The 18,421-nt window shown below is 35.7% G+C and overlaps 1 protein-coding gene across 6 annotated transcripts; it reads right to left on the bottom strand.

Moving 5' to 3' along the window:
- Positions 1 to 14,212: 14,212 nt before the first annotated feature.
- On the bottom strand, positions 14,213 to 18,356 carry LOC139768216 (leucine-rich melanocyte differentiation-associated protein). 6 transcript variants are annotated; one of them, XM_071698178.1, is made up of 5 exons: positions 18,217 to 18,356; positions 17,387 to 17,543; positions 16,435 to 16,689; positions 16,062 to 16,322; positions 14,213 to 15,967 (listed from the first exon to the last, which is right to left on the bottom strand). In XM_071698178.1, coding segments are annotated over exons 2-5 (744 nt in total). In that variant the 5' UTR covers positions 17,389 to 17,543; positions 18,217 to 18,356; the 3' UTR covers positions 14,213 to 15,741. The 6 variants fall into 6 exon arrangements, with proteins under 6 accessions (XP_071554279.1, XP_071554281.1, XP_071554278.1 ...); XM_071698180.1 differs by having other exon boundaries at positions 17,387 to 17,523; positions 18,217 to 18,352; XM_071698177.1 differs by lacking the exon at positions 18,217 to 18,356 and adding an exon at positions 17,649 to 18,125.
- Between the last annotated feature and the right edge of the window lie 65 nt (positions 18,357 to 18,421).

Raw genomic sequence — 18,421 nt, 5'->3', positions numbered from 1 at the left:
GAGGAGGGGGCCGACCCCTCCATTTTGGTTCCGGTGGGGGATCTGTTGTTGGGCGCGAGGAGGGAGACGTGGGACGCTACTCAATTGTCGATCATCCGTGACTCGTTGCACAAGGGCACCTTCTATTTTGATCTGTTCTATGACCGTTTGGCTCCCTGGTAAAAATTACCGTTAGAAACGGATAGAACGTGCATTCTATCCGTTTCTGACTGTTTTACTATGCGTTTCTTTCCCTGCAATTACGGATAGAAGCAGATGAAAAGTGTTGCAGATTCTATAAGACTGTGTACGCAAATACGGTGAGGAAGGCTAACTGCATCTAACTGATTCCTAACGGAACGGAACTTCTATCTGAACCTATGCGCAGACGAATTATGAATCCTATTCGTTTTTATACGTAGCCAATTTTGAATGTCTATCCGCATCTGATTGCAAAACCAGGCAGGATATCTATCTGCATTTGCATGCAATTATGATTTGCCCGCTCTATCCGTTTCTAACTGCAAATGCATTTTATTTATTTCTTATTACTGCAAATACATGTACATTGTGGGAGGTTTGTAGTTATCAGGTAGATTCTACCTTTAAACGCCAGGAGAAGGGATTCCTTTAGTTACGACACTGTAATTTTTCTGGTTGTCGCCTGACAGAACGCCTGCTTATATATTACGGCTGGTTGTATTTTAAATGTGAGAAACGCTTTCCATCATGCGCCGCCTAGCGGCGTCGTCGCGAAGATGCAGATGGATGCGGTATCCGCAATTACGGATAGATACCGTCAGCATTTGATGCGTACAGAATGCGGACAGAAACATACAGGATTCGTATCCGTAGTTGCAGACAAATTCCTATAGGTCGACATTGCGTACAGATGCAGATGGATGCGGTATCCGCAATTACGGATAGATACCGTCAGCATCTGATGCGTACAGACTGCGGATAGAAACAGACAGGATTCGTATCCGTAGTTGCAGATAAATTCCTGTAGGTCGACATTGCGTACAGATGCAGATGGATGCGGTATCCGCAATTACGGATAGATACCGTCAGCATCTGATGCGTACAGAATGCGGACAAAAACAGACAGGATTCGCATCCGTAGTTGCAGACAAATTCCTATAAGTCGACATTGCGTACAGATGCAGATGGATGCGGTATCCGGAATTACGGATAGATACCGTCAGCATCTGATGCGTACAGAATGCGGACAGAAACAGACAGGATTCGTATTCGTAGCTGCAGACAAATTCTTGTAGGTCGACATTGCGTACAGATGCAGATGGATGCGGTATCCGCAATTACGGATAGATACCGTCAGCATCTGATGCGTACAGAATGCGGACAGAAACAGACAAGTTTTTCTATTGCAAAAGCTTATAGATGCTGTATGCCGATAGATTTCCATTAGATACAGTTATACGTCGTTACATTTTCTGTCTGTATTTGCAGATACAATAGTGCTGCTTACAGAAACGGATAGAGCTAGACAAGCTTGCAGTTACAGCGGATAGGATTCCGTTACATACAATCAGAAATTCTATCTGTTTCTAACTGTTTCTAACGGTAATTTTTACCAGGGCTATGAAACCATGGTTTAGTAAAGTTAATGCGGAAAGATACTTTGTCACTCTGATCAATAGGTTGAGAGCCAACCATTATAATCTCGGCTCATCTCTCAAGAGGAAAGGATATATTGACAGCGACAGATGTGAATGTGGTTATGAATGTGAGGATATACATCATGTGCTGCTGAGATGTCATAAGTATGACGATCGGAGAGTCAAAATGGATATGGAATTGAGAGCTGCAGGCTATACGGAGGAAATCGATATTTACCGCCTTATTCAATCTAAAAACTGGGACGTTTTGTACATTATTTTTAATTTCTTAAAGTATACGGGCAAAGTGATATAGTGCTTTCGTCGAGTATTAGGTTTAGACTTTCTGTGCCAATTGCCTTCGGGCACAAGGCACCTACTAGTCCTCAGCCGAGGACGCCACGAAAAAACCCCCCTGTTCTATACAGCCAAGTATTTCATATTCTTACCTAAAGAATCAGTAAATATTCAAATCAAGCTTATGTTGCTTTTCTTAGATAAAGTTTCAGAATATACTTGAAAGAAGAATAAATTCTTCTTTTAAGCACATGATAATAAGCTTTTCTAATACTTATGATAAGTATATCTTAAAACTAATATTAAGAAAATATTCTTTGTTGAAGAAAACTATTACTCAAACCAAATAAAATAAAATGAGTAATTGCTTTTCTTGGCTGTAGAACGATATTTTTCTGTGTGTAGATGGCACATATATCCCGATTCGATCTTTCACATATAATCACATATAATCTATATATCTTTCACATATAATCACATATAATCTATATATATTTATATATAATTTTTTTTAATAATGAATAACTCATTTATTTTGATATAATAAATAACTCATTTCATTTATTTATTTATTTATTTATTTATTTATTTATTTATTTATTTATTTATTTATTTATCTATTTATTTATTTATCTATTTATTTATTTATCTATTTATTTATTTATCTATTTATTTATTTATTCATTTATTTATAAAAATTGTTGCTTCTTAAAATGACTATTCAATCGTTAACTATAATGTAGACTAATGTTTTGTGATTTTTTTCTGATTTTTGCAAATGTTTCCTTTTTTTAATAAAACATTTATATATATTTAATATCATGTAAAAAAGAATACACTAAATAGCTTATACTTTATAACTTTACCAGTCAGCAAGCTCTTTCTTTTCCTCTTCTTCTTACTAAGACACTACAGTTCCTCGAATAATTCAACTTTCAAAGATTATCTTTCTCTCTCACTTTTCTAGTCGAGAATAGTTTAACTTTTCTTCTTCAAATCTAATTCGATTATCTAAATTTTTGTGAAAAACAGAAAACTGTATTAGATTAAAATAAGAAACACTGAATTATATACGTAATGTACTATCCTAATTCTGTTTGATTTTCTTCACATCTTATTCTTCTTTTCCTAAAATATATGTGTCTACGTACAATCTCTCACTCTCACACATATACGTTCCAACTATTACTTTACTAATCTCTTAGGCTGCGTTTGGAAACGTCTCCTGAATGCACACGAGTATACTCCCTTCTCCTTCTAACTCACTGAGATAGAAAAAGAAGAACCCGGGTACACATGGGTATACTCCCTTCTCTTTCTATCTCAGTGAGTTAGAAGGAGAAGGGAGTATACCCGTGTGTACCCGGGTGACGTTTCCGAATGCAGCATTATTCTTTAAAAATGTATATTATTCCACTTACCTAACCAATAAGAAATTTACCCGCAAACGCATTCGAAATAACGTAATTTATGCTATTATTCTTACGATTATTATTTAAAGATCTCTCCACTAACTTTTCTACTTACTTTGTCCTTTCCTAACGTCTTCCTCAAATTTGTCTTCTTACACACACTCTCTCTCTCTATCTCAATAAATTTTAAATCTCACGTCTTTCTCTTAATAACGTTAATGTCAATTGCGAAACAAACCCTCGCAATTTGACACATTAATATGAAACATGCCACACATAAGACAGGCGAACGAGATACGAATCACTATTAATAATTATTGAATTAATGAATACGATATATTCGAGATCTTGTATACTAAATTATTTAAAGAAAGATATATTTTTTAAATAAAATTTTATTTATTTAATTTAAAATTAATAAATATTTTTTTATTTTTGTAGCATTAACATTTTAACATTTATTTTCTTTTTAATCTTTCTTCTGCTGTAAATTTTGTTCATCCTCATCTTTTTCGTTCCGCTTTCGCTTCCTATACAGAGAATAATTATTTATAACGATATTTATACAAAGACAACAAATATACATCTTTAAAATTTTTTTTACGATAAACGCTTTTCAGTTCCCTTTTCCTTAGTCTTCCGTTTAGCATTTTCTGCTTGCTCCCTTTCATATTCTAACATAGCGATCAGCAAAACTTCATCCATTCCATCATCCATAACTAAATTTTAAAACAGAGAAATAAATAAATAAATTATACAAAGATACATTATACAACTTTATAGTTTATGGTTCAACAATATTTATATTACATCAAAAAATCGAAGCTTTTTATTAAAATTTAGTTAGAAATAATTAATTAATTTAATTTAATTTACTTTTCAAAAATTCATTCCGTTCATCAGATTGAGGGCACAAATCTTCCTTATCCATATTCGTACAAATGGCTTTAAATAAATTACTCTTAAAATATTCAGTTTTGAACAACACCGTTTTTAAAATTGGCATATAATACGTGAAACTAGTAACTTAATTTTTATTGTTTTAAATTGAAAATTAAAGATAAAATTTAAAGTATTTATTGATATATTTATTTATTAATTTTTTGATTTAATGTTTTATTTATTTATTTATTTATATATTTATTATTTCTTTGATTTTTTGATTTATTTATTTATTGTTTGATTTATTTATTGATTCATTAATTGATTTATTTATTGATTTATTTATATATTGTTTTATTGATTTATTGAATTATTGATTGATTTATTTATTGATATATTTATTTATTGTTGTTTTAATTTTTTGATTTATTTATTTATTGTTTGACTTATTTATTGATTCATTGATTGATTTATTTATTGATTTATTGATTTATTGTTTTATTAATTTATTAATTTATTGATTGATTGATTGATTTATTTATTTATTTATTTATTTATTTATTGTTTGATTTATTTATTGATTCATTGATTGATTGATTTATTAATTTATTGTTTTATTGATTTATTGAATTATTGATTGATTGATTGATTGATTGATTGATTGCTTGATTGATTGACTGATTGATTTATTGAATTATTGATTGATTGATTAATTGGTTGATTGGTTTTCATCCATTCACCCATTTATCCATTCATCCATTCATCCATTCATCCATTCATCCATTCATTCATTTATTTATTTATTACATCCATTCATCCATTCACCCATTTATCCATTCACCATTCATCCATTCATCCATTCATTCATTCATTTATTTATTTATTAAATCCATTCATCCATTCATTTATTCATTTATTTATTTATTAAATTGCAAAAACATTTAGCTTACATCGAGAGCTTTCAAAAACTATATAATAAAGTATATTTTCCTTTAATACTTTTCGAGAAGGTTTAAAAAATATTGATTGATTGATTAATTGGTTGATTGGTTGGTTGGTTGGTTGGTTGGTTGGTTGGTTGGTTAATTGGTTAGTTTACTTTTTATTTATTTATTTATTTGTTTATTATTTATTTATTTATTTATTTATTTATTATTTATTTATTTATTTATTTATTTATCTATCTATTTTTTAAATTGAAGAATCATGTAGCTTACATCCAGAACTTTCTAAAACTATATAATAAAGTATATTTTTCTTTATGCACTCTTAAACTATTTGACCGAATTTTTACCAAAAGTATATAAAGTAGAGGTAGAAGTCGTTTTAAGAAAAACGACTCCCGGGCAAAGGCTGTTCATCCATTCATTCATTCATCCATTCATTCATTTATTTATTTATTAAATCCATTCGTCCATTCACCCATTCATCCATTCATCCATTCATTCATTCATCCATTCATTCATTCATTTATTAAATCCATTCATCCATTCACCCACCCTGGCGAAAATAAAAAGCCTTATAGAGCGTTGACAAACGTTTGGTGAGGATTTTCTGAGCGTTTATACGCTTTCAAACGTTGTAAGAACACTTACACAACGCTGTTGGGTTGTAAACGCTTTCGGAACGCTTATCAAACGCTGTATAAAACGTTTCGTGAAAATTCTGTAATGCTAAGCCAACGCTTTTCAGAGAACGCTTAGTGAACGCTGATACAACTTCGTATAGAGAGTTTGCTGTCAGACTTTACAAACGTTTATCAAACGCTTTTCCCAACGCCGTAAGACAAGCGTTTTCCCTTTGCTCAGCAAATGCTCTTCTAATGCGGCGAATTGTAGGGCGTTTGTGCAAACGGTTTGAGAACGCTTAAGAAACGCTTTATCCGGCGCCGTAAGACAAGCGTTTTCCTTCCGTTCAACAAACGTTCTTCTAACAATGCCGCTAGGCAGCGCATCTTTCTCGCATTTAAAATACATCCAGCCGCGAATATAAGCAGACCCTCTGCGAGGCGAAAAGCAGATTTTAACATTTAACGCTCTTTCCGCCGTTTCTTCTAACGACAAGAGTAAACGCCTGTTAAACGCTCAATAGAGGCTGCACGCAGTTTCCAATGATGAAAGCAAACGCTTTCGACTTATTAACAGAGGATCTCTAAATGTTTTAGGCCCGGTCTACAATGGATGTATTGTAGGTCGTAAGTCGTAAGAATTGGCCAATCACAGTTAATTATTCTTCGACCGCAAGAAGAACCCTAAAGCGATGCAATTTCCGCTTTTCAAACGCTTTTCAAACGGATTACTGGCCGTTTTCAAACGCTCAACAAACTCCCGTAAACGCTGTGCAAACGCTGTAAAAATGTTGTGCAAACTTTCAAAACGCTTTACAAACGTCTTTCAAACGCTAAAGCGTTGCAATTTCTGCTTTTTAAACGTTTTACTGACCGATTCTAAACGCTCAACAAACTCCCGCAAACGCTCACGTAAACGCTTAACAAACGCTTATGAAACTTTCTATTTTCGCCAGGGCATTCATCCATTCATCCATTCACCCATTCCATTCATTCATTCATTTATTTATTTATTTATTAAATCCATTCATCCATTCACCCATTCATCCATTCATCCATTCATTCACTCATTCATTCATCCATTCATCCATTCATTCATTTATTTATTAAATCCATTCATTCATTCACCCATTCATCCATTCATCCATTCATTCACTCATTCATTCATCCATTCATTTATTCATTAATTTATTTATTAAATCCATTCATTCATTCACCCATTCATCCATTCATCCATTCATCCATTCATTCATTCATTAATTTATTTATTAAATCCATTCATCAATTCACCCATTCATCCATTCACCCATTCATCCATTCATCCATTCATCCATTCATCCATTCATCCATCCATTCATTCATTCATTCATTTATTTATTTATTAAATCCATTCACCCATTCATCCATTCATCCATTTATCCATTCATTCATTCATCCATTCACCCATTCATCCATTCATCCATTCATCCATTCATTCATTTATTAAATCCATTCATCCATTCACCCATTTATCCATTCACCATTCATCCATTCATCCATTCATCCATTCATTCATTTATTTATTAAATCCATTCATCCATTCATTTATTCATTTATTTATTTATTAAATTGCAAAAACATTTAGCTTACATCGAGAGCTTTCAAAAACTATGTAATAAAGTATATTTTCCTTTAATACTTTTCAAGAAGGTTTAAAAAAAATCGGTATCGAAAAATTAACCCCGAAAACATTTAGCTTACATCAAAAGCTTTCCAAAACTATATAATGCAGTATATTTTTCTTTAATACTTTTCGAGAAAAAGAAAACGTTGCATGAAAACGTTGCAAGAAAACGTTGCAAGAAATCAAACTAGCACAGTAAACAACTGTGCCGCAAACACGTAGAACTACGTCTACTGCACAGTATGGGCACAGCAACAACTGTGCCGCAATCAACACGTAGCACTACGTCAACTGTCAATGATGATGATTGACGTGATCAAGGAAGGCCAAGGCCCACACCGGGATGTAGCGCCGAGTTCATCATCAGTGACAGTTGACGTAGTTCTACGTGTTTGCGGCACAGTTGTTACTGTGCCTGTTTGATTTATATTTTCGTTTATTTTTTAAGCAACAACGTAGAACTACGTCAACTGTCACTGATGATGAACTCGGCGCTACATCCCGGTGTGGGCCTTGGCCTTCCTTGATCACGTCAATCATCATCATTGACAGTTGACGTAGTGCTACGTGTTGATTGCGGCACAGTTGTTGCTGTGCCCATACTGTGCAGTAGACGTAGTTCTACGTGTTTGCGGCACAGTTGTTTACTGTGCTAGTTTGATTTTTTCAAACATAAATTTATTTTAAAGAAATAAAACAATAAATATTTTTCTATATTTACTTTTATGTCAAAAAACATAAGATACTCATATAATTCAAGTTAGAATGCCCACGCTACTTGAATAATAAAGCTTACAGAATGCTCGCATGTTAATCTTTGTCCAAACTCGCTGTACACTTTATGATGTTTTTTTTTGAAAGAATTGTATGATCGTTTGTTCTTTTCTCGTTATAGCTGTCTCACAGTTAACATATCAATCAATATCTGAAAAACGATATTTTTCGAAACTTTAAATATTGTTATATTTTTCGTCTATATTAATTTTACTTACATTTCAAAAGGGAACTAAAGATATAAGAACTCATTGCGATATTCCAGTTCTCCCCAATTTGTTGCAAATTTCGCCAATCTATATAAAGTATTCTCTCTCTCTCTCTCTCTCTCTCTCTCTCTCTCTCTCTCTCTCTCTCTCTCTCTCTCTCTCTCTCTCTCTCTCTCTCTCTCTCTCTCTCTCTCTCTCTCTCTCTCCCTCTCTCTCTCCCTCTCTCTCTCCCTCTCTCTCTCCCTCTCCCTCTCTCTCTCCTCTCTCTCTTCTCCCTTTTTCTCCTCTCTACTCCCTCTCTCTCTCCTCTCCCTCATCTCGCTCTCCTCTCTCCCTCACCCTCTCCTCCAACCTTCCCTCTCCCTCCTCCCTCTCCTCTCTCCTCTTCTCTCCCATCTCTCTCACGCTCTCTCCTCCGACTCTCCTCGCTCTCCATCTCTCCCCCTCTCCTCTCCCTCTCTTCTCCCTCTCCTCCCTCTCTCTCCCTCTCTCCCTCTCTCCCTTCTCCCTCTCTCCCTCTCTCCTCCTCTCTCTCTCTCTCTCTCTCTCTCTCTCTCTCTCTCTCTTTATTCGCTTACATTTTAGTACTAATTCTCATCACATAATTTCTGTATCTGAAAACGGGGCTTCATGCGGGTGTGTCGGACGATCTTGTGGCTTTGGATGGCTAGCTTTCTGGTTCGTCATGAACCGGTGGGGCGTGTGGGCGGCGGCCGTTGCTTGCTACGTGCATGATTCATTAAAAGTCAGGTTAATTGCAACCTCTATCGGGATTGAGTTTAATGCCTCCGGAATATATTATGATTGAAATTCGGTTGCCGAGTGATGAAGCGGTGTTGTTCGTGTCAGTATATAGGAGACCTAAGGGCAGTCTTTTAAATGAATTTGTTGAATCACTTACTGGTGTCTCTCATATATATAAAAATATTATAATTGGCGGCGATCTAAATTGCAATCTTTTGACCGACTGTTATGAGGCGAACTACTTGCGCGAGCTAATGTCTGGCTTATCCTTGACCATCGTCAACTCTGATGCTACTTTTCATACAGCTACTTCTGACTCGTGGCTCGATGTTCTAGTTGTTGATGATAGTGATAAGGTTCTTGCATATGCCAAATCCTTGAGTCCATTCATCGCAGGTCATGATTTACTTGAATTGTCGTACTCACTTGATCGTAAGTTTGACTTGGATCAATCTATTCTGCGACGTGGTTACAGGAGCATTGACGCCTCTGCGTTCCTTGAACATCTTGATGCTATTGCTGTCAACGTTCAGACTCTGGCTGGCTTCCCTTCTAATGTTGACGAGCTTTGCGCCTGGCTGTCTGGTACCTTACTTGAAGCACTTGATGTATTTGCTCCTGCTCGTGCATCCGTGATCAGGAAGCCTCCTGTTCGATGGCTTACGGACGAACTGAGATCCCGGCTCCGTACTCGCAATCAGTTGTACAAGCAGGCCAGGCGTTCAAGCAGTCTACTGGGCTATGCTAGATACCGTCATTTTCGCAACCAGCTTAACAATGACATAAAACGTGCTAAAAGTGAGTTTCACTTGGCTTCCCTTGCCAATATTACTGATTCTGCTAAAATGTGGAGAGAACTTGCTCGTTTGGGACTAGTTAAATCTACGTCTGTTTCTCCTCTCCGCTTTTTCACACCTGATCAACTTAACTCTTACTATGTCTCTGTGTCTGGTACGTTATTGCCTTGCACATATGCCGACTTTATCTCTGCCATCACCTCAGTTTCTTGTACTTCTCAACGTCCTGAATTTGTTTTCTCTACTATACAGCTTGACTCGGTTTATAAGCTCATCTTTAATGGACCTCTTCACTCCTACGCGTCTGGCTATGATGGCATCCCGCTTTATGTTCTTCGCATTGCTTGGCCCGTTATTTCTCAGTGGCTCATTCCTCTTTTAATCGTTCACTTGAAGCTTCCATATTTCCTTCATCATGGAAACGTGCGTTGATTCGCCCACTCTCAAAGATTCGCACTCCACTGTCACCGTCTGATACGCGACCTATTGCTAACCTTCCTGAAATGTCAAAATTCTTGAACGCATGGTGGCCTCACAAATCACTGACTATTTGAATGAACATAACCTGCTTAATCCCAGACAGTCTGCGTATCGTTCCGGTTTCAATACGCAATCTGCTCTTTTACGTGTCTGTGATGACATTAGAATGGAATTGATAAAAGACTCATTACAATCATGATTCTGTTCGACTTTAGTAAAGCGTTTGACACGGTCCCACATCTTCGTTTGCTTATCAAACTGAAAGAAATCGGTTTTTCTGATGAGGTTCTCGCGTGGATTTTTTCTTACCTGACTGGCCGCTCTCAAGCTGTGTTCGATAATGAGGGTAACTTTTCTGAGTGGCTTTTCACGTCGACTGGTGTCCCTCAGGGCTCTGTACTTGGCCCACTTTTATTTGCTCTTTATATCAATGATATAGGTGGAATCCTGTCTTTTGTTTATCATATGATATTCGCTGATGATGTACAAATATATCTACAATGTACTCGCGCCGACATTCTTCATGGTCTTGAGTTGATTTCAAGGGATGCGAATGCTATTTTTGATTATGCTACGTTGAATGGTCTTAAGCTCAATCCTGCAAAATCAAAGGTACTTATTTTTGGTAGTCAGGCTTATGTCAATGATATTGACCTCCATTGTCTACCTTCTATTATTGTAAACCATACGCCTTTACCCTTTGTTAACGAAGCTAAGAATTTGGGCGTAATTTTTACGACTAACCTATCTTGGAAAAAACATATCTTGCATGTCTCTCAAAAAGTGCATTATTCTTTGTACAAGCTTAAGTTTAACAAAAACTCCTTGTCCACTAGGTTAAGGATAAGGCTGGTATTAGCTTTAATTATGCCGCACATTGACTACTGCTGCCTAGTCTATCACGGTTTGACTGGAGAATTGAACACCATATTACAGAGACTTGTGAATTGTTGCATTCGCTTTATATTTGATCTCAAGCGTGACGAACATATTGCTCCGTTCAGGCGACAATTGGGGTGGCTTACAGTCGAAAACAGGAGGTTATACTTTCTTGGCTGTCAAATGTTTCGCATTCTTCGCATGCACTCTCCCTCGTATCTGCGTGACAATTTCGCTTTGCTTGATCCGCTATTGAGGAGATCTGATCGTCGTCTTGACGCATCCCAAACCTTTCATATTCCTTCCCATAGAACTGCCACCTATAGAAACTCTTTTCATCTTTCATCTATTTACTTTTGGCATTCTCTTCCAGGCAATATTACCTCTGCTTCCTCAATTGTCTCCTTCAAGAGTCTTCTCAGGGCGTATTTGTTGGCGGGTGAGGTTGCATGATATCGATTGCTGGTGCGGGGCTTTTGATGGCGTTTTCCCTGTTATCGGCTTGTAAGTTGTGCAGCGTCTTATTATTCTTAGTATTAGTTTTAGTTTTATTCTACTTACGTTGTTCCTATTTTTAAGTTGCGTTAGTTCTAGTCCTTTTACAGCGTATACTGTTATAATAAGCTACTGGTTGTGCTCTACACTTAACCGATTTGTGTAAGAGAGAGCATGCACATTTTGCTTTCTTTTTGTATTGTTAATATTTGCCCTATAGTTTTTCTTGGGCATAATAAATTTAATCTATCTATCTCTCTCTCTCTCTCTCTCTCTCTCTCTCTCTCTCTCTCTCTCTCTCTCTCTCTCTCTCTCTCTCTCTCTCTCTCTCTCTCTCTCTCTCTCTCTCTCTCTCTCTCTCTCTCTCTCTCTCTCTCTCTCTCTCTCTCTCTCTCTCTCTCTCTCTCTCTCTCTCTCTCTTCCTCTCTCTCTCTCTCTCTCTCTCTCTCTCTCTCTCTCTCCTCTCTCTCTCTCTCTCTCTCTCTCCTCTCTCTCTCTCTCTCTCTCTCTCTCTCTCTCTCTCTCCTCTCTCTCTCTCTCTCTCCTCTCTCTCTCTCCTCTCTCTCTCTCTCTCTCTCTCTCTCTCTCTCTCCCTCTCTCTCTCTCTCTCTCTCTCTCTCTCTCTCTCTCTCTCTCTCTCTCTCTCTCTCTCTCTCTCTCTCTCTCTCTCTCTCCTCTCTCTCTCTCCTCTCTCTCTCTCTCTCTCCCTCTCTCTCCCTTCCTCTCTCTCTCTCTCCCCCTCCCTCCCTCTCTCTCTCTCTCTCTCTCTCTCTCTCTCTCTCTCTCTCTCTCTCTCTCTCTTCCCATAGAACAACCACATACAGAAACTCTTTTCATCTTTCCTCGATCTATTTCTGGCATTCTCTTCCTTGTAATATCACTTCGGCTTCTTCATTCCCTTCCTTCAAGAATCTTCTTAGGAAGTTTCTGCTTGCTAGCGAACTGTGATGCTTTGGTCTGTCTTTCCTCAATTTCTTTTTTATTATTAGCTTTAAGTGCGTTAGTTCTTAGTTTTATTTCTTACTTGTTATATTAGTTTTAAGTGCGTTATTTTATACCGTAGTTATTCTATTTGTACTATCCAATATTGCAGTTTTCCTTGTTTCATTGCATTTCTAGTCTGCTAGTGCAATACACTGTGTAATTATGTATATTTGCCCTTTAGTCATGCTTGGGCATAATAAATTATATCATATCATATCTCTCTCTCTCTCTCTCTCTCTCGGGAGTTCTTAAGCTTTAAATTGAGATGTCAATGACTCCGTTTACACGACACCGTTAATCGGGTTTTATAATATCGGTAGTTGTCAGGAAGACCAATCGCAATCATTCTTCAGAAGAATGGAATAGCTGTGATTGACCGGCCTAAGAACTACCGATGTTATAAAACCCGATTAACGGTGCCGTGTAAACGTAGTCAATGATTACTCTACGATTATTAGTTTCGAAGATATAAACGTTCAAAGTGTGACATGTTTTCGTTGCATCTACAAGAAATTTAACTAAACTTTCTAACGCTACTGTATCTAAACGGTAAAAAATAGAGAGTTCGGACTTGTTTTATCATAAATGGGACTTCTTAAGCTTTAAAATGAGATGTCAATGATTACTCTACGATTATTAGTTTCGAAGATATAAACGTTCAAAGTGTGACATGTTTTCGTTGCATAGTCGCGTTCAATTGTTTCATCCGTGGGTACCCTCCCTACCACGGAGAAAGACGTAGTTCTACATCAAAACGTTGCAATCGTGCCCCCCAAATTTCCCCATACCCCCCGAGAAAAACGTAGTTCTACGTCAAAAAATGTTTATCGCCAGAACTCTTCCTAGAACTCATGTAGAACTATTGATCTTTTAAAATCTGATAAATACCGTACCGGAAACTATCGCAGGACAAAGTGAGACGCTGCGTGAACCTGGCGCCTCAGTTTGCACTGACGCGTTGTTTGGCTATAATGGCCAGAACCATTTGTTTAAACTATCAGGAACTTTAGAACTATCGAAAAGGAAGCCAGAACTCTCAATAGTTTGAGTTTCCGCAAAATGAGACGCCAGCTTCACACACACTGTAATAAGTTGTGAATATGGATCGATGCATTTTCTTTGCCATAATGATGAAGGTATTAACAAAATATTTTAATAATAATTTTGCATAATTTGAATAACAGTCTATATGCTCTAAATTTGACAAAATTGTAATAGCTACGTGCAAAGTTAAGAAATTAACCTATTTATCATAATTAAGAACTGATTTTAAAGCAACAGGTCCTGTATATACAAAAATGTTCTAAATTCAGTTGCTTTTCATCTTTTACATTCAAATACAGATCGTGGTTTCCGGTTAATTTCGCATGGTATATTATCTTTTTAAACTTCTAATTTCGATAACTTGTTCTATCAATAAATTTAAACAACTTTTGTCTGAAACATTTTTTTATTTGCCTAATACTTTTTGAGATATTTTACCAAGGAAAACTTGGTAATTTTTACAATATTTAGCTTATATCTTGATAATTGTTTTTCAGAGAGGAAAGTGGTACTGCACTTTTTTACTTGATTTGGTCTCAAGAATATGATGTTGCAATAGTACCCCAACTTTTTTAAATACTTGTGTATACATGACAGCTCCAAGTAGATGTATACACAAATATTTAAAGAAGTTTAAAAATTATAAGTAAATCAAATTTATAAAAAATCTAAAAAAAATCTGAGTGCATTTTAAAGTTGAAATAACATAAAAAATCGCGGACCAAATCCGAGAGATCGAGGGTCAAACCCAGTCCATACATATATATACATATATATCATATATATATATATATATATATATATATATATATATATATATATATAATGGGAAATGCCAAATCCTGGGTCCATACATACATACATACATATCGTACATATATATATATATATATATATATATATATATATATATATATGTATATATATATATATATATATATATATATACACACATGTATGTATACACGCACGCACGCACGCACGCACGCACGCACGCACGCACGCACGCACGCACGCACGCACGCACACACACACACACACACAAATGTTAAATCTATATAAAATACAAAATAACATTCAACATACGCAATCCCCTATATACAATTTACTTTATGAAACAAGAACCCCTTCGTTGGCATTGACGCAATAGTGCGTCAAATTAATCGGTGCCCTGTGTGGCATTGACGCAATAGTGCGTCAATCTTTTTTTTCCTATTTAACTTGCTCAGATTTGGCATCCAAGTCTTACACGGGGGTTTTTGGGGTCGCTGAGTGCGAAGCTGAACTTAAAATGAAGGAATTCAAAATGGCGAATCCAATAACATGGAGCGAGAAATACAAAATCCAAATCAAGCCGTTTTTTGTATTTTCGTCCGCCATATTGGGTCCGCCATTTTGAATTTTCGAATTTTAAGTTCAGATTCGTAATCAGCGCCCTCAAAAACTCCAGAATACAAATTTTCAGGATAAAAAAATTTTCCTGCCATTTTGGGCACTTTTTGTCGAATTCTCTCTGCCAACGAAGGGGTTAATGTAAGTAAGACACAAATACCTAATTTGAGTTTTATATACAATATATATGTATATATATTACATGTTTATAATATACATGTATATATATATACATAAATACGCAAGCGGAACACAATAAAAAATTGATATGCATCGTACGTATATCTATAAATAAGATGTAAGTTATTTGTTCGTATAGCTGCATCTTTGATATAACTGTTATAAGAAGTGACTATTAAATGCGCTTATATACGTTATATTTTGTATGAAAACACTACAAAATGCCTTTGTGTATTGCTTTTGTAATTGGCACATGTTTCTACTGGAATACAGAATATTATAATCTCATCTCGTCGCTGAAAGAGCATTGTCAGGACTTCTTCCGAGCTGTGCTTTAATACTGTTCAGACAATCAAATTTGTCCCATTCAGTACTCTTTGTTTGTCAGATGCTGATGGCTTGGAACATACAGCCATTTTATTATGCAGATCCTTAATGCATTCCGGTACTACAACAAAGTCTTCGAGCAATGATCGTCTAAATAGTTTCTTAGCCTGTAGTAGTTGTTGCTCGGTCACAGTTCTGTCATCCAAGTGTACCAAGTGCGGGAACCAAGATAGCACGTACAACCTGTTTAGAAGTTTAACGCAATTGCGACAAATAATTAAAGAGAAATTATATTTCTATGATCTAATATGAAATTAAAGGAAATATCTTCTAATACCTATATCGAATATAATCACAGAAATCTCCACCGTTAAGGTAACTAGGTGCCGCTTCGTTTCCCATAAGAGACAAGTATTTAAGGTTCGGTACGCTTCTATGGAGATTCTTGATAAAGGGATATAGATTTTTTATACAGTTATGATTCAACCAAAGAAGCTCGAGGTTTGGTATGTTTGGAAATACAGTGATATCATCTATTTTATTGTAATCCAAATTGACAGACCTTAAATTGTCGAACTCTGATAAAAACTGCAAGTTTCTGAAATGCCAAAGCAATTCGTTTTAACCTTACTGAACGTATTATCATGTAACAAATATAACTTTGTCTCTTTCGCAAATCTTACTGTCACTAATGTCAGATATTTACTTACCTACTGAACATGTTGTTACTGATATCTAAATGTTGTATAGTAAGACTGTAATCTTGTATGATGTTATATGGCATGGTGAAAAGATCTTCGTACGCAAGTGACAAAGAATCAAATTGCTTCTTAGATAAATCATCCGAGGTCAATGATTGTCGAGAATGTTTATCCGCAAATACTAACGCTCCCAGACAAGTCATGGCATATTCTTCTGTCTCTTCTACTTCCAGGTAATAGTTTTCCTCATTGTTAGCACCCAACCTGCAAAACACAAGCTTAATGTATAATAGCATTATATAAAAAAACAGCAAGCAAATAACAGAAAATGTACAAAGGAGGACTATCTCACATATTAAATGTAGATATATATATATATATATATATATATATATATATATATATATATAACACTTGGAAAAATCTACTTTAAATTACATCCTACTCAAGTGCATTACTGTAATCTCTGTCTTTTTTTTTATAATTTAAATATGAATTACTAATCAAATCATTTTATAAATTATATATAGAATATAAATATACATAATTTTATATTTTATATATATTTATAAATAACTATCTAATATACTAATAATCCAAATTTAGTTAAATTAGTATATATGTGTAAGTTATTATATAAATTTTAGAATTACATAAAATAATATTATATACTTTTGAGATCAAACTCTTCATAATGTTAATAGGTTTATTATATATATTGTTCAATGTATAAAAACTGAATTTTACAAGTATTTAAGTCTTTTAATTGAAGGAAAATAACATACAAACTATAAAAACTGAACTTTACAGTATTTAATTCTCTTAACCAAAGAAAAATAACCCATTGACCATAATTAACAATTAATTGCACAAGAATTTATGCTATTGGATAGCACTGATAACGGAACGAAGATAACAAACTGCACAAACATAAGCAGCAAACAAGCAGCATCCTACTCACATTACTCTTATTTTAACTGCACCTTACGATGAGCTAGCCTGATAGAAAGATCAAAGTATTCCACGCTTCTCACTTATCGATAAACCTGAAGTAAACATCTAATTCCGACGATGGGATAATCGTGCGAATAGATGTAACTACGTCCAAAGAGAAAAATCTATTTTCAAATAAAACAAATTATCATACTCATAACGACTTGTAACACGACATAACTCGCACTGGGGATTGGGGATTAACTTGATCAGGTGAAATTATCGCATACCGGATTGAAATATGATAAGATATGAGAAAAAGAGAGATGGGCTTCAGAAGCATCGCGAGAATACCCGGGACCCGTGAATACGCGAAATCGGTGTGACTTGAACGATAGAGATTTTTTTTTGGGTTAGATCCCTCGGATGAGGGAAATTAAGTGCCTTCAGCACCACCTTAGGGCTATATGACACTGTGTATATGTATGAGTGTACGTGTAACTGTGTGTTTATGTCCGCGATGTAGTGAACTCGGTATGCCGTAGGTGCGTTAGGCCCAAGGAATTGCGCGGATCACTTCCCCCTGCGGCCATATATAGCGAGAGATTAGGGTATTAGAGGTTATATAAGCACACGTGTTCACCAAAAGATATGTCGCGATGATGCGCGATATACATTTGGGAACTTGAGAACAAACGGGAGATAAGTAACTTATTGACGTAGACAATTTCCATCAAAATAGCTCACTAATCCGTCATAGTTATTAACATTCGAATGAAATTTTTTTTAGACGTCACTTAACTAATTTCTGTGCCCGCGTTTTGTTTTCTTAAATAATTCATCACGTAGTGGACTCACTGTGTTACGCACTCCTCAAATCGAACTGACGTTCGAATTATTCGCTGAATTTTTCTACATTATCTTGTTTTCGAATCTTCCCACCGAAATGGATAAGGAACTCTCCCACGACTCGTTTTACGCAGACAAGATGGAGCCACCCAGCCACCAGTCACCACGAAAAGCACCATATAGGCTGCGTTCGGAAACGTCACCCGGGTACACA

Source organism: Temnothorax nylanderi, unplaced genomic scaffold (assembly GCF_030848795.1).
Source record: "Temnothorax nylanderi isolate EJ_2023f unplaced genomic scaffold, tnyl_v1.0 TNYL_tig0015_pilon, whole genome shotgun sequence".
In the NCBI taxonomy this organism is placed as follows: domain Eukaryota; kingdom Metazoa; phylum Arthropoda; class Insecta; order Hymenoptera; family Formicidae; genus Temnothorax; species Temnothorax nylanderi.
Note: the sequence above shows the minus strand (reverse complement) of the source record. Positions and strands in the feature narration are given on the sequence as shown.